The following is a 17,008-nucleotide window of genomic DNA, read 5'->3' as shown; positions in this document are numbered from 1 at the left end:
GACTGGCTTATAATCCTTTATTGATATGTAGACAGTAGGACATTCCACATATGCCATGTATAAGAAGAAGGCGAGCATACATGAGTCAAAAGTCTGCGGAATGTTGATCAGTTGAACCATTTATGAAATGTATTAAATCACATCTTCCATAGACACGTAAGACTTGCATTTTCATTTTGTTACACTTTCAACTGAAAGCAGGTAAATTTAAAGGGAAATAACACAAGTTCATTGACTGCTAACAACTAAATACGGTGTGTACTTAGAACATATTAGACTAACTTGCATGCTACAGCTAGGAAGGGTTCATTTATTAAGTGTACAGTGAGTGGCAAGCTACTGTTGGCTAAGATTTAACAATGACATCTCTTATGACCGGCCCAGTGAGTGAAGAGCTGTGTCCTGCAATGTAGTCAGTATCCCTTAAACATTGAATGTGATTAGTGCAATTTATCAATCAGCATTAGGTTATCCTCTCAATCCCTCTCCACGCACATGGCGATGCCCATCCCTCCTCCGATGCAGAGCGAAGCCACGCCCTTATGGCCGCCGGTCCTCTGAAGTGCGTGCAACAAGGTCACCAGCACTCTGCAGCCGGACATACCGAGGGGATGGCCCAGAGCGATGGCCCCGCCACTCACGTTCACCTGAGGACAGACGGCACACGTTGTCCTGCTGGTCGATTCTGGAGTGACACGACAGTTTAAGGACATGTCAAATGAAAGGTCTCAAACGATACCTTGTCTATATTCAGGCCGAGCTCCTTCACCACAGCAATAGACTGGGCAGAAAATGCTTCATTGAGCTCAAATAAGTCCACTTGGTCCAGCTGCCAGCCGGCCTTTTCTACCTGTCGGAGGAGGACACGAATGACCGAATAATAGAGAAGACACATTTTCTCAATTGTTAAGATTGTGGGCTCGGAGGTCTCACCGCCTTCCTGATGGCTGGTATTGGTCCAGTTCCCATGATGGACGGGTCAAGGCCAGCTTGAGCCCAAGTCACGATCCTGGCCATGGGTTTGAGGCCACGCCTCACCGCCTCCGATTGGCTCATGAGGAGAGTTGCTGCTGCGCCGTCATTAATACCTACGATGAACAAAAGGCGTGGAGCAGTGATTAGCCTCAGTGACATCGCATCAACATGCCCAAAAATAAATCGAGGAGGACCAAATGTCGAACCTGAGGAGTTGCCGGGGGTGACGGTGCCGCTGCTGTCCTTAATGAAGCAGGATCGGAGTTTGGCCATGCTGTTCATGTCGCTGCCGTGGCGAGGAAACTCATCCACCTTCACCTCCACGGGGCCTGAAGAGGACACACACACACAATGCTGCACACACACAAGACCATTCCTCACAAAACTCAAATCGGTGACAACTCACCTTTTCTGGACGACACCATGACGGGGACGATCTCCTGATCGAAATGTCCTGCTTTCTGCGCAGCCTCCGCTTTGTTCTGGGACCGGACGGCAAACTGGTCCTGCTCCTCCCGACTGACCGCCCACTGCTTCGCCACATTCTCAGCTGGTGAAAATATGGTCAGACGATTGATCATGACTGTGTGCCCATCAGGTGTCCTCCCCGCCATGCACACCTGTGATGCCCATGTGGTAGCCGTGGAAGGCGTCCGTCAGGCCGTCGGCCACGATGGAGTCCTGCAGGGAGGCGTCGCCCATCCTCACGCCGACCCTCATTGGCAGCGTGTGAGGAGCCTGAGGCGGAACCAGGACACACAGTGAGGACGTCTCATCATCGAGGGAATACAAGATGTCTTCCCGTGCTGGAAAACACTTGTTGATCATCTACATTCTCTTGGTACAAGTTGTATTCACAACATTGTGCTTACTGCACAATATCCCTCGTTTCAACTCGATTAATGCCATCATTTTAAGAAATTCAATGGCCCCTATTTTTGCCTTATAAGGCTATCAAATGTCAAGTGTAAAATCGAATAACAGTCAGTAGTCCGATTTAGAGTGTTCTGACAAAAAATTTAGGCTGAAATGTCGAAGAATATACTGTATGCATTAAGTTTGTCTTCATTCAGTATTCGATTTTATTCAATGTCGGTAGAATATTTACACTTAAGACTCTTACGCGCCCTTTTTTTAGGCAATCTACGGGGACCAACGGTAATTTAGTGTGTTCCTTATTAAAAGTATGAGAAAATTGACAAATGCCAAAAACTCTCATCAATAAGTTTCCGTTCTTGCATATGCACTCATAACTAAAGCATTTACATCTATGAGTGGGTATAAATATATATATATATTTAAAGTATCAGTTACAATACCGTACTATATTTATTTGTAACCACAGAGTTTGCTACTCGTACTGAAAAGATTGCATCTTAATTTGAGAAATATTCTGTTTTCTGCAAACCCAGTTTTAAAGTTCTCAAAAATTAAACGTACACACAAGCAGAGCAAGTCAATAAAATAAGTCTGTATTTCTTACATAATCAGATACTATTTTATAAATGAATAGGTTTATTTCTCCATTATCCATGGGATCTGAACACAGTTTCCTCTTCCTCTCCGACGCTCCTCGTGTCGTAACCTACCCGGCTCATGCTCTCCATGCCGCCCGCCACCACCACAGCGGACTCCCCGGTCTGGATGGACTGAGCTCCCAGACACACGGCCTTCAGCCCAGAGCCACACACCATCTGGCAGCTCCAAGCCGGGACAGGGTAGGGGATACCTGCCCCGACGCTGGCCTGCCGCGCCGGGTTCTGCCCCTGACCTTATGGCCACAAAGGGAAGGAATACGTTGGAGTCGGGGAAATAGAAAAAGGGACCTCTGTCACACTTTGAGCTTTCACCTGCTGTCAGGACATGCCCCATGATGACCTCAGAGACCTCCTCTGGCTTCACCGCAGCCCGCTTCAGGACGTCCTTGATCACCACCGAACAAAGCTCAGGCAGAGGTACTGTGGACAGGGCGCCGTTCAAGGACCCTGGGTAAAATTGGAATGAAAAATGTCAGAGCGTGAGCAATCGATCAGGGACATAGCGGCGCTCAACCCACCGGGACACAACTAAATCTGACATTTTACAGCGAGAGGAAACTTCGGAGTATATCTGCTGGAGCTTAAATGTAATCCAACACAAGATGATTTATTTCGCCAGTGTCTCTGACGGCAACAATCAATAGTTGTTTACCTCATCAGCCAATGAAGTGAGGAGGCAGAGAAAGACAAAAGGCGTGTGGGGAAAAAAAGGCATTGTATTGTGTGCCGCCACAACATATAGAGGAAAGTGTGTGATACTTGTGCATAGTTTAGATTATCCTTAAATTACAACTGCAAAGATGACTTGGAGACACACACACATCCATCTCCCGGACCAAGAACGCCAGACGTAGATAGACACAGCGACCGTGTGCTGTTCCAGTATTAACCGGGAGAAAGAAGACTGTAGACCAAGGTCTGGGAGGCTCAGACAGAATAACGATAAGAGAAAGACCGGGGGGGTCAGCAAGAACCGCCACATTCCTTAAAGTAACCGGCTTGAACCGGTGTAGGGGGTGAACCGAGTGACGAGAAATATATATATTATGTCAATATGTTTGTTCGCGAGTTTGGAAAAACAGATGGAGGGAGGTTGTTGTCTTTAATGCCGGACACAACTCGGGTATATTTGTGAAACCTTTGGCAACAAATAAATCTACGTGAATTGAACTCTTATCAAACTCTCTGTGTCCGGTGGGTGTTTGAATACTGAGGTCCAGAGGGTGAGTGTCCAGTGGCGTCTCACCAGCAGTCAGATAGGAGAGAAACAAGTTCATATGCATCAGGTTAAAAGATTAGTCAGCATCGATCAAGAAGGAAGAAATCCAAGAAACAGGCGGCAGCAGCCTGGAGGACAAGCGAGCACATTATGCATCTATTCCTCCACTTTCCTCATGCTTGGTTAATACTTCATGAACAGTATTTCGTAAACATTGAATGCTGGAATGTTCCCGGCTGACTATTTTATTATTGACATTTCGACACTACACTATATGGAGTATTCATGAATGATCTTGGAATGTTGGCTAAAAGTAACTCATCTCTGGCTCTTATCAGATCGACAGCTCATTCCAGCTTAGTGGATCACCCAGTGGATCCCTCAGTGGATCCCTCAGTGGATCCCAGTGGATCACTCAGTGGCTGCGTGTCATTCCAACATGGCAGCGGAAGTGATCACAACACACAGTGGCAGAGGTTATCGATGTTGGGTTATGACACATCTTGAAGAGGAAACACGCCAAACTGGCTCTGATACGCTCGACGTGTTGGTAACCAATGGTGGGAGGCTCGTGCTCCGTGGCACTATGACCAGCCAGCCAATCACTGGCCACGGGACACTCCACGCGCCTGGGCGAACCAATCACAGCTCTGCAAGACCGAGGCACGTAATTAAACAACAACCACTGAGCCAAATTAAACAAGACCCCAGTTCATACATATTTGAAAGCAACTCACGTGTAAGTAAAGACAAAGAAACACGAAGGCTACATTCATAATGAATACAGTTCACGCCACAAATACACAAAGTAGCAACAGCAGAGCGACAAGTCGGCAAAGTGTTTGAAGTCAGCGTGCCCGCGCTCCGTTCCCGTCCTACCTATCGGTGTCCGGGCGGCAGCGACGACGACGACCGGCTCGCGGTTCATGGTGGCTGGCGGCGGGTTGAAGCGGGAGCGCGCGGGTGAGTTATTCTGGTGGGTCTGGTCCTCCCTGACTGCTCTGCTGTCATGCAGATACTCCCAGTAGCCAGTAGGATATGTTCAAGTGTCACTGGTGAGGGGGACTGCGCCACAGCGCCCCCGTGGGTGTCGGAGGAGGATTCTCCAATTCACCACAATGCCCATGTCATTTAAATATGTCTTATTATGCTTACCAAGTATTTACCAACCCACATGGGCCAGGGCAACGCTCTTCATGCTTTTATTTATTTACAATGTGTGCATTTATAATGTCTTCATCCGCATCCGGTTCAAACTCTTTGTCTGGACATTGCATTTACTTAAATTGTCTTATACTTCAACCAAATTATGTTCATCTTAGATGTGTACAATATTTCAAATTTAGAGCAAATGACGAGCAGAACACTTTAGAAGTCCTCCTTTTACTTACTGAAGGGGCATCCTTTAAGACCCTGTAGGGTAATTGAGGCTTTTGAATATTCAATGTTACATTTATATATTTTTATGTTGAATAATAATGATAATAGAGTTCACTGTAGTATTAAAAATCTTTATTGGTATTTGGTCAGTACATGAAAAGGACTGAAGTCAGAATAATATGAACATCGCAAATAAACTACTCACAATGCAACAGTCTTTTGAACAGAATTTTTTTGTCAATGAAAAATTAAAATTGCATTAAAAAGAAAAAGAAAAAAACAGGCCAACATCTAAAAAATGACCGTGAATATTGCAAAGCTACCGTGTTTCAGTGATATTTACTGACTTGACGATGAGTTACAACACCAGATGCCTGATTTCAGTGTCTAGAGCTCAAACGAGAAGAGCATAGACATGCTCAAAGAAACAGCAGAATGAAACGTACTAGTTTTAAATCATACATCCACTGAAGTCAAATCTAACATTAACCCATACCTGTTGTATCCCTGTTTAGCAACACACAGATGACAGAGGCATCACGATAGGCAAGGGGAGGAGGGTGAAAACTAAATGTCTCGGACAGCAGCGCTGAGTTACCAACGATGCATTTGTTGCCTTGTTTGTATATTGTATATAAAAAAGAAAAGAAAGAGGAAAAGACGGTACATGTCAAAGTACATTACAAAACCACGCTGTCGCTCGTGCTGGAGTCCAGGCCGTTCTGAGTGTGCCGTGACCCCGCAGTCCTGGTGCCCTTGGTCACCAGGGCAGCCTTGTCCTCGTGGGGGTCGGTGGTGGAGTCCGTGTCATTCGAGTGATGAGTCAATGACGTCTCGCTGCCCGTCGGAGAGTCCACGCTCTCGTACCCTGCACTCAGCTGGCTCCCGAAACCCACGGGTCCTCCAACTCGCCCAGCAGCAGTCTGACTCCCTGACGCCTCCTCAGAGTGGTTGGACAGTTTGGTCTCGGTCTCGCCGGGGCTGGAAACCACTGGGGACATGGGAAAGTCTTCCTCAGTGCTGCTGACCTCCCGGTACAGGCTGGGTGTGGTGGTCTCGCTTCTCTGGGAGGAGTCGCCGTTGCTTGGTCCGTTGGAGACCCTCCCGTAGTCTTTGCCCGTCGGTTCAGACGGCACGCTGGCCGGCTCGGGCTGGGCGGACGGTTCAGCGGACGAGCAGGAAGCAGAGGGGGAAGTCCTGCTGGGTCCTGCTCCGGTCAACGCCCCCTGAGTTTGAGTCAGCTGCTGACGGGAGTCCTTCAACTGCTGCTGCAGGACGAGGATGGTGCTCTGCATCCCCTCCACCTCCTCGTCGAGCTGGATGATAAAGTCATTCAACTCTGGGAGAGACAGATCAGGAACAGACAAAGAACAAACCTCAAAATCAAGTCGACAGTAGAACGTTGAAGGATGGCCACACGACAAGCAGTCACGTGAAGACGGTCCCATGTGGATGCTGCTCATGTTCTCACCGTCCTGACTGCTCTTGAGCTCCTCGCTGTACTTCTTCTGCAGGGCCAACTCCGCCTCCAGCTGGGCGATGCGTCCCTGGGACATCTGCCGACCCAACTCCTGGTTTTCTTGAATCAGCATTCGACACTTGGCCATCAGTTTCTTCCCCGTCTGGCTGCAAGGGAAACAAGTCTCACATCACGCAGTGAACCAGGAGAAACACAACGGGGAAAGTGATGCCAATAGTCGGTTCCAACTGAGAACGGCCACTTAACACGCTAACCTGGCCAGGTGAGAGACAGGGATGTCATTATATAATTACTGACAAGCCTGTTCTGTACAAATAAATGTTAAAGTATATACAAACCAGCATATTCTCTCCAACTGAATTAAAGTGTCTGAATTTTTTTTGCTCATTGCCGCTCCAAATTAAAAAAAACAAGCTACCTAGACCCACATTTCTGTGGCACTGATGCATCCATTATTAAACTGACTTAATTCACCAGGTTGAATATTGAAGAAAAGAGAGCACTGAGAAAAAGATCAAACACACCCGCTGCATCACTGTGTGTGAACACAAAGCAGAATAACAAGAGTAACAGTGTAATATTAGATTGACACGCTACAAGAAACCCCTAAAGTAAATTTCAACCTTTAACTAGGAGTAGCAAAATAGGAAATATTGACTACAGAACCAGGCACTGGTTGTGGAGTGACTTTAAAAACACACAGTAGCAAGTACTTCAGCAGTAAGATGGCGTAAGGCGCTGCTTTCTCAACATGGTAAGAAATCCTCCAACAGTCCAGCACACCTGTTAGATTGACATCAGCTGTTTGTGTGGCTATGCTTTACAAAAGCCAGAATCAAGAAGCCAACATTAAGAACAAATGACAGCCATACATGTTATGTAAAACCATAACTAACTGCCATCTATTTAGTCTATAGATGCCGGAGGACGTCATCTGGCCAAAGGGAAAGGAAATAGTAAGAGCGAGTAACTCGGCGGCTGCAGCCTCTGGAAGTCATCAGTGGCCACAGCTCAGAAAACCTGTCAGAACCATTTGGTATTCTGACTCGTCATGATAATGCAACTATGCACTGAAAGGTGATTGGTTAACTGCATTTCTTTCCAATTGAGAATTAGCATAACAACCACTTTCCTTTGAAGACTGGGGAGACGTGCTTTTAGCTCTCGAAAGGCTGTGTATACACCGCCAGCTCAAACCTCGCCGCCTCGCACAAGTGTGAGAGACCGGAGGGCAGATTAGTTTTTTGAGACAGGAAAACACATAACAGATTCCACGCGCTTCATTCTGAATACAGGGGCCAACGAGCTGGGCCACACAGGTGAGAATAAAAGCTATAATGAGCTGTAAGCGTAAATGGCTGAGGAAAAGATTAATCACAAAAATATACAAAAATACAATAAATACATTCTCATCAACTCATAACATGACTCGTTGAAGACATTTGCATTCACAACTTGAAAACAGGACTCAGTGCACCTACAGCAGTGTGTTTCAGTTTGCATCTGAAAGATAAGCAAAGCTTAATTCATAGTAATAGTGCAAATATGTACACAAGTGTAAACAATCAAAGCCAATCATGCGTCTTGGGTCACACACTGCAGTAAGTGTTTGTTTTGGAGAAACAAGAGAGATCAAATGAAATGGCAATCAAAAGAAACAAGTCACAAAATAAAAACATGTAAATACACTCTACCGTGAGTGGGCCCATGTTCAGACACAGGCGACTGGACCCTCATCCCTGACCCACAGCCCTCTGTGGACCGAGGCTCTGGCTCCGCCTTAACACCGTCACTAGTGGCTCTTCCCCCCAGTCTTACTTCTAATCCTAGAAGCTTTCCTCATGTTACTGCAATCTAGACTGTCCAAAGAGTCTTTGTGTTTCTCAGGCCGACTACAGGGTATGTGTGTGGTGTAATCCACAGTTAAATGTCTTTATAAACCAAGTTTGGGAATTGTCTGTAAAATGTTCAATTGTTTTTTTTTTAGGCTAGGGATGCTCCCTGCCGGACTCAACTTCCACCCCTATTAAATAAGTGAACTGTCTGGTTTGAGCTGAGGGGGCGGGGAGGGCATATCCGTGTCGGGAAGTGAGAGACCGCCTCTTCAGGAACAGTCCGGACTCCTTCAGGCCCTTGGACGGTGAGGGGATATGAGGGGAGAGAGCTGAAACACAAGTGTCACCTGACCATACGGTCTTTTCCCTTTAGGTTATGTGATATGTAGCTGGCACAGTGCAAGAGTACAAAAACAGTTTTGTTTTGCAGTGACTGGCTTTCTGTAAAGTCTGAGCCTCGTGGCGAGTACAGCATTGTCAGCCTCCCCCCCACCAGAGTCCCTGCATGCCTGCAGTGAGAGTGAGGGTGGGGGGCATGAGGAAGTCTTGACTTTTTGGGGGGGAGGGGGGGTTATTTTGATTGTCTTTACCTATCAGGTGTAAATTTCCAGGCACTCAGTTCATTTTGGGCCTGCTCCAGTTTGTCTTTAGTCTGTTCTAGTTCAGCCTTCATTTTGAGGAAAAACAAGTTGATGGCTGGGTCCACCATGGATGACCGCAGTTGGGCTGCACTCGGCTGCTGGACTTGCTTGAGATACTGGATCTGGGTCTGCAGGAAAAGACAAACAGGTGTTACTGACCAGTAACGTGTAGTATACCACTTCAAATGAAGCACATTTCATTGTTATGAGTACCAGTCCTTTAGCTTGACCAATATTCAGTGGATTGAGCCACATTAGCAATTTCCTCTAAAAAGAGTTATCAACAACTTTCCAATCCTGAGCCTCAGGAGAATAAATTGGATCCCCAGACTCTTCTTAAGATAAGAACTAAAGCAATTCATGCTTGTTGCTTCTTCAAACAGTGTGATCAACTGTGAGCAGACTTTAGATTCAGATAATGCCAACATAATAAAAAAGCATAGCAATAGCTATTAAGATTAATCTAAATTACACCAAAGCCACTTTCAATCTTTTTCAAAGGCTTCGGTTAGATATACGTTGCAATCATGGCAGACCAGATGAGGTCAGAACAAATAAAAACTCACCTGCCAGTCACAGCTAGGATGACCTTGAATTTCCCAGAACTTTTTGGAATTATTTACATGAGGCCAAGGGTCTAACCCATATGCCTCAAAGCTAGGAATGTAACATACTCAATAGTTAAAAAAGAAAGGTGACGACAAACCTTCCTAACCTGTGTGTGTGTGTGTGTTGGAATGACATGCGCTCCTTTAAAGCCACTGCGTGATCCACTGAGCTGTCAATGCCCTGCTTTACACTATTTACCTTTAGCCTATGTACCATGACTGATTAGCACCAAATATAGTGTAGTGCTGGAAGCACGCCAGTTAATAGAGGAGTACAGTTTTACATGAAAGGTTAAGTGGAGGAATAGATACATACTGTGCATTCTTGCATTTCCTGCTCCTTGGTAGCAAGCCGCATGACCAAGATGTTCTCCCTGCGTGCAGACTCCTGCTGCTGCTGCTGCTTCAGCTTTTCCTCAGACTCCTTCAGACCCGTCCCATCGTTGGCTAAGCCGGGGAAGAAAAGGAAATCCATCAGGAGAAAGATCCATTTCACAAGCAGCCACATCAAGTGATATAGTGAGTCCACTGGCTAGAGAATTATTGTTGTGCTGGATTACAGTTCAGGAACAGCAGATGCACTTACAACATATCTCTGTATATTTTGCCTCCAGGACCTGGACATACGCTTCATGCTGTTTCCACCTGAGGAGCAGAACATGTGTAAACATTAGCAGCCAAGCCTCCCCACAGAACAATTCAGCTGCAACTGTAGAGCTGTCGTCTACCTCGCACACAGCTCCTCTCTGGTCAGGGTCTTCATGTCAGACTCACTGAGGCGAACCTGGAGCGAAGAAAAGCGACAACTGGTTAAATAAAGAAATAATTAATTCCGCTCACATTTTTGACACGAAGGGGCTCGTGACACGTGAATCAACTCGAAGTGTCAATCACCTTCTTGGGTAGAGGCTCCTCGTTGGTCATCGTGAACTCTACAAGGAAGCGCGAGAGAAAAAGAGGATCATTATGCACAGCTCGGTGTCGTGTGGAGCAGCCGCTGCAACATCTTGGGCAGGAACGCGTTGGCTGCCCACACGCAGTCAAATATGTCACGTACGATAAGTTTGCTAATATGAATAATAATTATGTGGTATAGGACCCAAGAGATGCAGCTAACGGTGTATGGCAGCCGAGAAAACGGCATGACTGACCAAATAAAAGTTAACATTACGAGTCCATAAGAGCTGACGTGCTTACTGTTAGCTGGTGTGGCAGCAACGATGCCGAGGAACAGAAATAAGTCAACCAAGGTGAACGCTTAGGTGCTCGTAACGTTTAGCATCCGCTGGCAAAATAAATATAGGCTATACAATTACAACGCAGACCAACAATATTTTCTTTTTGTTCAGCTTGGCAGCATGAAATTCTTGGCTCTGTTTTCGGCTCCTTGTTGTCACAAAATGGCGGTGAAGGAAATGACTCCCTCCCTTGCGCTCCTTTTCCTGAAACTAGCGGGCTCTTAGCTGCAGATTTCGGGCCTTCGGTCATCAAAGCACATACCAGGCCCGTTTCCTTCGACGTTTCTGGAACCTCTCGGCTTCACGGATTCTTCACAAGTGGCACAATTGAGACTATGTTAAAACTAGCTGTGGATTTATGTGTAGTTGTCTCGCTTCTGCGTAATCACCATCATCTTCGTCACTGACGGGAGAACAGTGGCCGAGCTGCTGCACTCGCGTTGCTGCAGAGTACAACCAAAGACTGCAAGAACAACACCAGACCTCTCACTCGGCCGCAATTTCCGGAAACTAAAACGTGAAGATGCTCCTCGCTCAATTCAGCTGAACAATAAAGTAACACATGTTAATAGTTATTCCTTGAGAATAAATTAATGGAATATGGTATTTATTGTAAATTCAGGTTTGAGATTAATGGGATACAGTTTGGGGCTCTTACTACATGAGTTTATTTGAAAGATGTGTATAAGAGAGCTTAATCAATTACTAAATTAATAAAAAATAATTGTGTATTTCAAGAATCGATTAATTGATCATTGACACACATTCAAGTTACAGCATCTTTATTATACATCCCTCTGGAACGATACCCCTCTGGAAACATGTGACTGATATTTTTCACACTTTTAAATGATATTTTCTAAACCAAATTAATACTGAAGAAAAAGCTATGCCACTGAATTGTTAATGCTAATCATTTGAAAGTGTCTTTGTGTAGTTTTTTGTGACAGCAGTGGTTGTCCGTTGTTGTAAATTTAGGCTTCTCCCTGGTGTTCACTGTTTTTGAATGATGGAAGTTTGTGTATATTGGTAGCGTGATACATTTATTGTATGAAAACTCAGGTTTTGGCATTATGGTTTAATGTTGGCTTTTTTGCAGGGCTGCAGAAAATGGTTGTTTATCGTTTATTTATTGTGTTGTGAGTGTCAACTTATTTATCCATAATTGTCCGAACAAGTTGGACCCACCAATCAAAACTATTGAGACGTCGTTGTGTTCTGCGTGATTCATTTGCCTTAGTATAGACGATCTCTGTCTCCTCTCCGCTTTGGTAGAATAGTTCACGTGATCTAGTTAGTTTTGAAAATGGTGCTAAATTGTTAATGAAAATATATGTGGCTATATTACATTTATTATGTATAATTTATTGTATCTAACATGGTTTGATCCGAAATTGAAACAGGATACAATATAAATGACAGACATGAGCAGATTAGTTCTATAACAAAATGTGTCCTTTTTGGGTGAGGTATTATACCCAAAAGATTAGATTAATTCCGAAATACCAGATTTCCATCACACTTGTTATCATATATAGACTATTGGCATTTATTAAAGGAGGGTCGGCTTCAACTGTCACAGTTTAAGGTCCATCTCAATCCTGCACACTCCCCTCGACACCCCCGCAGTAAGATAATGGTACGGTCGGCCGCGCTGTCAAGTTGAAATCGCACATTTCAAGGGCAGTTTCTAGTGTCTGCTCTGCCCTGATTACCACGCGAGCACTATGATGAACATGCTGTGCAGAGTTGGCCAGGTTCGCAGGTAAAGAAGACGTCGACTTGACATTTAATGCTCTTGTTTTGACCGACGAGCACGAGGAAGTCGGCCCCTGCTCGTAGCGTTTCTTCCTGAATTTGAGTCGGTTGTTTATTTAAAGCTAACAGTTAGCAGGGTGCTAACTTGGTTCAGCAGCTCAGTGAGGCTTGTGGCGCACCAAACGAAGGAGTTGGTTTAACTATTAGTCCTGTACTCATGACAAATGTCCTGTCAGGGATTCATAATTGAATACTGTTATGTTTGGACATGCTAACCCGGTGCCACCAGCTCTTAAATTAATTAATGCAAATCCTTAATCTACAATCAACACCTGGCAATTGGCAGGTGAGTTCAAAATAGGCGTGCACGTCTTGTCAAGCCATTGGACCTAACTGCCAGGCTGGTTTGGGCTAATACTCTGCAATACAATCAGACGGGTCACACTGAGCTTCGTTATACCTGTATCTGTGTATTATTTATAAAGATTGAACTGTGTTGGTTTGGTCCAGTCAGTAGTGGATTGAACACAAGATACGTTTTCTCAAAACCAGACAAGTCTGTCTCAAATGTGTGTTTCCATTAAGTAGAAATCCTGAAGCTCCTTCATTGACAATTCTTTGCAGACCTATTGTAAGCTGTATTTTATTTCCAGTGGTAATGGTTGGCAACTCTGTCCTCTGCTCTGTCTTCTTCAGGTGTGCAGCTGGCCTCAGCCTACCTATGAGCCAGGTAGCTGCATCAAAGCAGAAGCACACGCTCCCGGACCTGACCTACGACTATGGGGCCCTGGAGCCCAACATCAATGCAGAGATAATGCAGCTGCACCACAGCAAGCATCATGCCACATATGTCAACAACCTCAACGTCACAGAGGAGAAATATCAGGAGGCACTAGCGAAGGGTACAAAACACAAATTCTCATGAACTAATCAGTACATTGCTTTTGTAAATGAAATGATTAACTACATGAAGTTATAATCTAAATGTTGAACATCAGGGTAGATTGTTTAAATGTATATTTTAGTCAAACATTTGTATGTCTGTATGTGTGTGTGTGTGTGTGTGTGTGTCTTTGTAGTTGTAGACATGTATTTTACTTGTTTTTTTAGGAGATGTGACTGCTCAGATTGCCCTCCAGCCAGCTCTGAAGTTTAATGGTGGAGGACACATAAATCACACTATTTTCTGGACAAACCTCTCCCCAAATAGTGGAGGCGAGCCACAGGGTAAGGCTTTTGTAAACAGCTTGTTGATTTTGTTCTTAAACTGCTTTGTTTTGTAGTTAACTTAAATCTGCACATTCTGTTACTAGTAGTGCTGGATTTACTGTGAGTGAACAGCCAACTGAGATTAAAGCTGCACAACTCATTGTTTTTGGTTTAGAACTCCTTACAAACTATATTTTAGTCCTGCCACCGTTATTGGTATAAAACAGACAGCCACTCCCAGTGAACAAGCTCAAATGTATCGGCGTAAAACGGCAGCTAGTAAAGTAAATAAATCACTTGTGAAGCACTTGGTAAGCCAAGATGTCTTTTATAAGGATTCTGAATACTAAACGAGAGTTCAAAGTATAACTGATATTTAAAAATATTCATCAGGTGGGTAGAAACATGACTCCAGTGGCCGGCTTTGGGAATATCCACATTGTGTTATGCTCTATGATTGTTTTCCTTTATCATGCTGCCTCCTAGTGGTCAAAGATGGTGGTGTCTGTAAACTGGTGTGGCTTGCCTCAAGTTCTCTCTCTCTCTCGCTCTCTCTCAATATATCTCTCTCTATCTATATATTTATTTTTTGCAAAATAACTGGAATAATATGAAATTTACTGAAAGTGCTTTTGATTTTAATTGTTTGTGTTTTAATATTTAATACTTCCCTAAAGTAGCACCTGTCTGTCACTTCTTGTAGGTGAGCTGATGGTGGCCATTCGGCGGGACTTTGGCTCTTTCCAGAAGCTGAAGGAGAAGATGTCTGCAGCTACTGTGGCGGTGCAGGGCTCTGGCTGGGGCTGGCTGGGCTACGAGAAGGAGAGTGGAAGACTTCGTGTTGCTGCTTGTGCGAACCAGGATCCCCTGCATGGAACTACAGGTGTGTTGAAACGCACTTTGATGGCTCTGTTGCACAAGTGCCCGATCTTTACCTCAGTGTCTCTCACCCTCAGGTCTCATCCCCCTCCTTGGTATCGATGTATGGGAGCATGCCTACTACCTTCAGTACAAGAATGTGCGGCCGGACTATGTGAAGGCTATCTGGAATGTCATCAACTGGGAGAATGTGAGCGAGCGTCTCCAGTCTGCCAAAAAGTAGAACCTGGTCTTCAAATAGTCCCGTTCATCCTCACCTGGGTTACATCGAGGTTGCAAATGTTCAGTTTATCGTTGCATGGAGCACTTGAGTGATGGTGTTTTTTGTAATCAGATTTAGGACCGTTTGACCTTTCATATAATCAGCTACATTAAAGTTGATTAAATTGAACTTTAAAATATTTCCTACGTCGGTCCAGATAATGTTGCCTTCAAGGCAAATTTAAAGCCCTGCACACACAGTTTAAAGCAAACTTTAAAAATGATTTGCAAGTGCTTCTTTAGCTCCGCTCTGCTCCTCACAAATCGGCCTTCTATCACATCGTGGCTGGCTATTATTAATTTCAACTTAATAATGGCTGCCAATTGTGTGAACTATGTGTAACCAGAGTGTGTATTCAGGATGTTTGTCAGAATGAGTTTCTCTAAAGCCAGACATGTTTTTGCAGTCCATGCTTTTGATGTATTATAATAAATATATATTTAAATTGGACACGCTTGATGTTTGGGGCTTCATTCTTCCATTTCTATGCACTGTGATAGATAATCCACTAAGATTATTTTTCAAGCTATTTATGGAGAGTTAATTATGTCAGAAAATGAAAAGTTTTGGTTCTTGTCACAGCCCTGACCAGCATCGCCAATATCGCTGTCGGGGTGAAACGCAGGTCGAGGAATTTCCAAATGAAGAACAAAACGACACAGATTTTGATGCAAGCATTGGTGGTGCTTTTTCATTTAAATGTCGTACCACACTTGGAGAGTAATGTAAGACGTTTATAAACCAGTTCACCCGACAGCTCTCCCTGGCTGTGATCCTCATCATAATGGCCAGAAATAAGTTTTTCCCACTTTTGTTCCATTTCTCCAGCTTGGCTTCAGTCCAATGAAAAGCTTGATGTTTTTCTTTGGAAAAGCCGTGCTTGCTGAGAACCACAGCCCTGCTGGTAAAGTCAACAAAGTGTGTGTGGGAGTGAACACTTGTGTTAGAAAAACATGAAACACTATATAGCTAAAATGGCTTAAACCTCGAACCGGTCTAAGCTGAAATATCAGACTTGATTACTTGGTCACAGCTTCCTGCAGACTAGGATCTGCTTCCTGCTTCCTGCACTGTTACCAAAAGAGGGCGGTGCTTCCCAAGTTGTTGTGCTGTGGATCCTCTGAGCAGCTCATTGAGCTGACTGCACCCATTTCTTAGCAAAAATACTTTTCTATCAAATGCAATAAAATGATGAATATAAGAAAGTTGTGTATCATGGCTCTGGCTCTGACGGCCTTTCGAAAGATCACCACCTCTTCATCCATACAACTTATATTACATTTGAAAGTGCTTCAGCGGTGCACTGGTTTCATGTAATAAAATAATAGGTTTTCTTCATAAATAAATATCAAGGACTTTTACTGAACAAATAGTTTCCAGCTGGCTCATCTTCGGCCATCCAAGTGATGTCGCTCTTCCTGTTAGTGATTAGGACTGACCGCTTTGCCAGGGTGAGTTTTACATTTGAAAGAGCTCTCCGTTTTCCTGGCGGTGGTGATGTCGAGTTACACGGGTTTCCAGTGGACACAGAGTTCTAACACGTGGATGCCAGACTCCAGTTGGGAGACTGGAATATGCACCCTTTTGGTGTTGTTATGAATTATTTTGGTTGGGATTGTCCAACTGAATAAAAATACTGATCAATACAAATTAAAAACAAGTACATTTGATTTGTTTTGCTTTCCACTTTGCAAATACATCAGTTAATATTAAAATGTTGGTTGAAGCGTGACTGTGGTGGATATGGATTATTAAATCTGGCCCACAGGCCTGTTAAGATTTACGTGACAAATTACTACTCGTGTGGCAGAAACCAGCTGCAGCCAAAAGCCTGTGTGAACCGAGACGGGTTAACGACATGCTTCTTCATCCGGCTTTTGGAATAAACGACAAATAATTGTTTAAAATTTATCCGAGCCATAAATACAAAGTGACAAACTTGAGTAGGTTTAATTGTGAGTCAGTGGCTTTAAAAACACGTCTTTC

At 44.4% G+C, this 17,008-nt stretch overlaps 3 protein-coding genes across 4 annotated transcripts; 1 reads left to right on the top strand and 2 right to left on the bottom strand.

Annotated features, from left to right (window-relative positions):
- Positions 1-3: 3 nt before the first annotated feature.
- acat2 (acetyl-CoA acetyltransferase 2) lies at positions 4-4,752 on the bottom strand. The gene is made up of 9 exons (XM_056428424.1): positions 4,612-4,752; positions 2,826-2,960; positions 2,565-2,746; positions 1,596-1,713; positions 1,382-1,525; positions 1,182-1,304; positions 934-1,088; positions 740-850; positions 4-647 (listed from the first exon to the last, which is right to left on the bottom strand). Exons 1-9 carry the CDS (start codon positions 4,658-4,660, stop codon positions 477-479), a joined length of 1,188 nt encoding a protein of 395 aa, XP_056284399.1. The 5' UTR covers positions 4,661-4,752; the 3' UTR covers positions 4-476.
- Positions 4,753-5,229: 477 nt separating this feature from the next.
- wtap (WT1 associated protein) lies at positions 5,230-11,362 on the bottom strand. Of its 2 annotated transcripts, none has more exons than XM_056428660.1 (8): positions 11,177-11,362; positions 10,571-10,608; positions 10,405-10,460; positions 10,263-10,321; positions 9,993-10,123; positions 9,018-9,196; positions 6,584-6,738; positions 5,230-6,451 (listed from the first exon to the last, which is right to left on the bottom strand). In XM_056428660.1, the coding sequence occupies exons 2-8, from the start codon at positions 10,598-10,600 to the stop codon at positions 5,793-5,795; spliced, it is 1,269 nt and encodes a 422-aa protein (XP_056284635.1). In that variant the 5' UTR covers positions 10,601-10,608; positions 11,177-11,362; the 3' UTR covers positions 5,230-5,792. The 2 variants fall into 2 exon arrangements, with proteins under 2 accessions (XP_056284635.1, XP_056284636.1); XM_056428661.1 differs by lacking the exon at positions 11,177-11,362 and adding an exon at positions 10,874-11,159.
- A 1,210-nt stretch (positions 11,363-12,572) lies between these two features.
- On the top strand, positions 12,573-15,472 carry sod2 (superoxide dismutase 2, mitochondrial). The gene is made up of 5 exons (XM_056428089.1): positions 12,573-12,679; positions 13,369-13,574; positions 13,783-13,899; positions 14,585-14,764; positions 14,838-15,472. Exons 1-5 carry the CDS (start codon positions 12,642-12,644, stop codon positions 14,981-14,983), a joined length of 687 nt encoding a protein of 228 aa, XP_056284064.1. The 5' UTR covers positions 12,573-12,641; the 3' UTR covers positions 14,984-15,472.
- The last annotated feature ends 1,536 nt before the right edge of the window (positions 15,473-17,008 follow it).

The sequence above is a fragment of the Pseudoliparis swirei genome, chromosome 12 (genome assembly GCF_029220125.1).
Source record: "Pseudoliparis swirei isolate HS2019 ecotype Mariana Trench chromosome 12, NWPU_hadal_v1, whole genome shotgun sequence".
Classification (NCBI taxonomy): domain Eukaryota; kingdom Metazoa; phylum Chordata; class Actinopteri; order Perciformes; family Liparidae; genus Pseudoliparis; species Pseudoliparis swirei.
The sequence above is the reverse complement of the archived record's forward strand: the minus strand, read 5'-3'. Positions and strand labels throughout refer to the sequence as shown.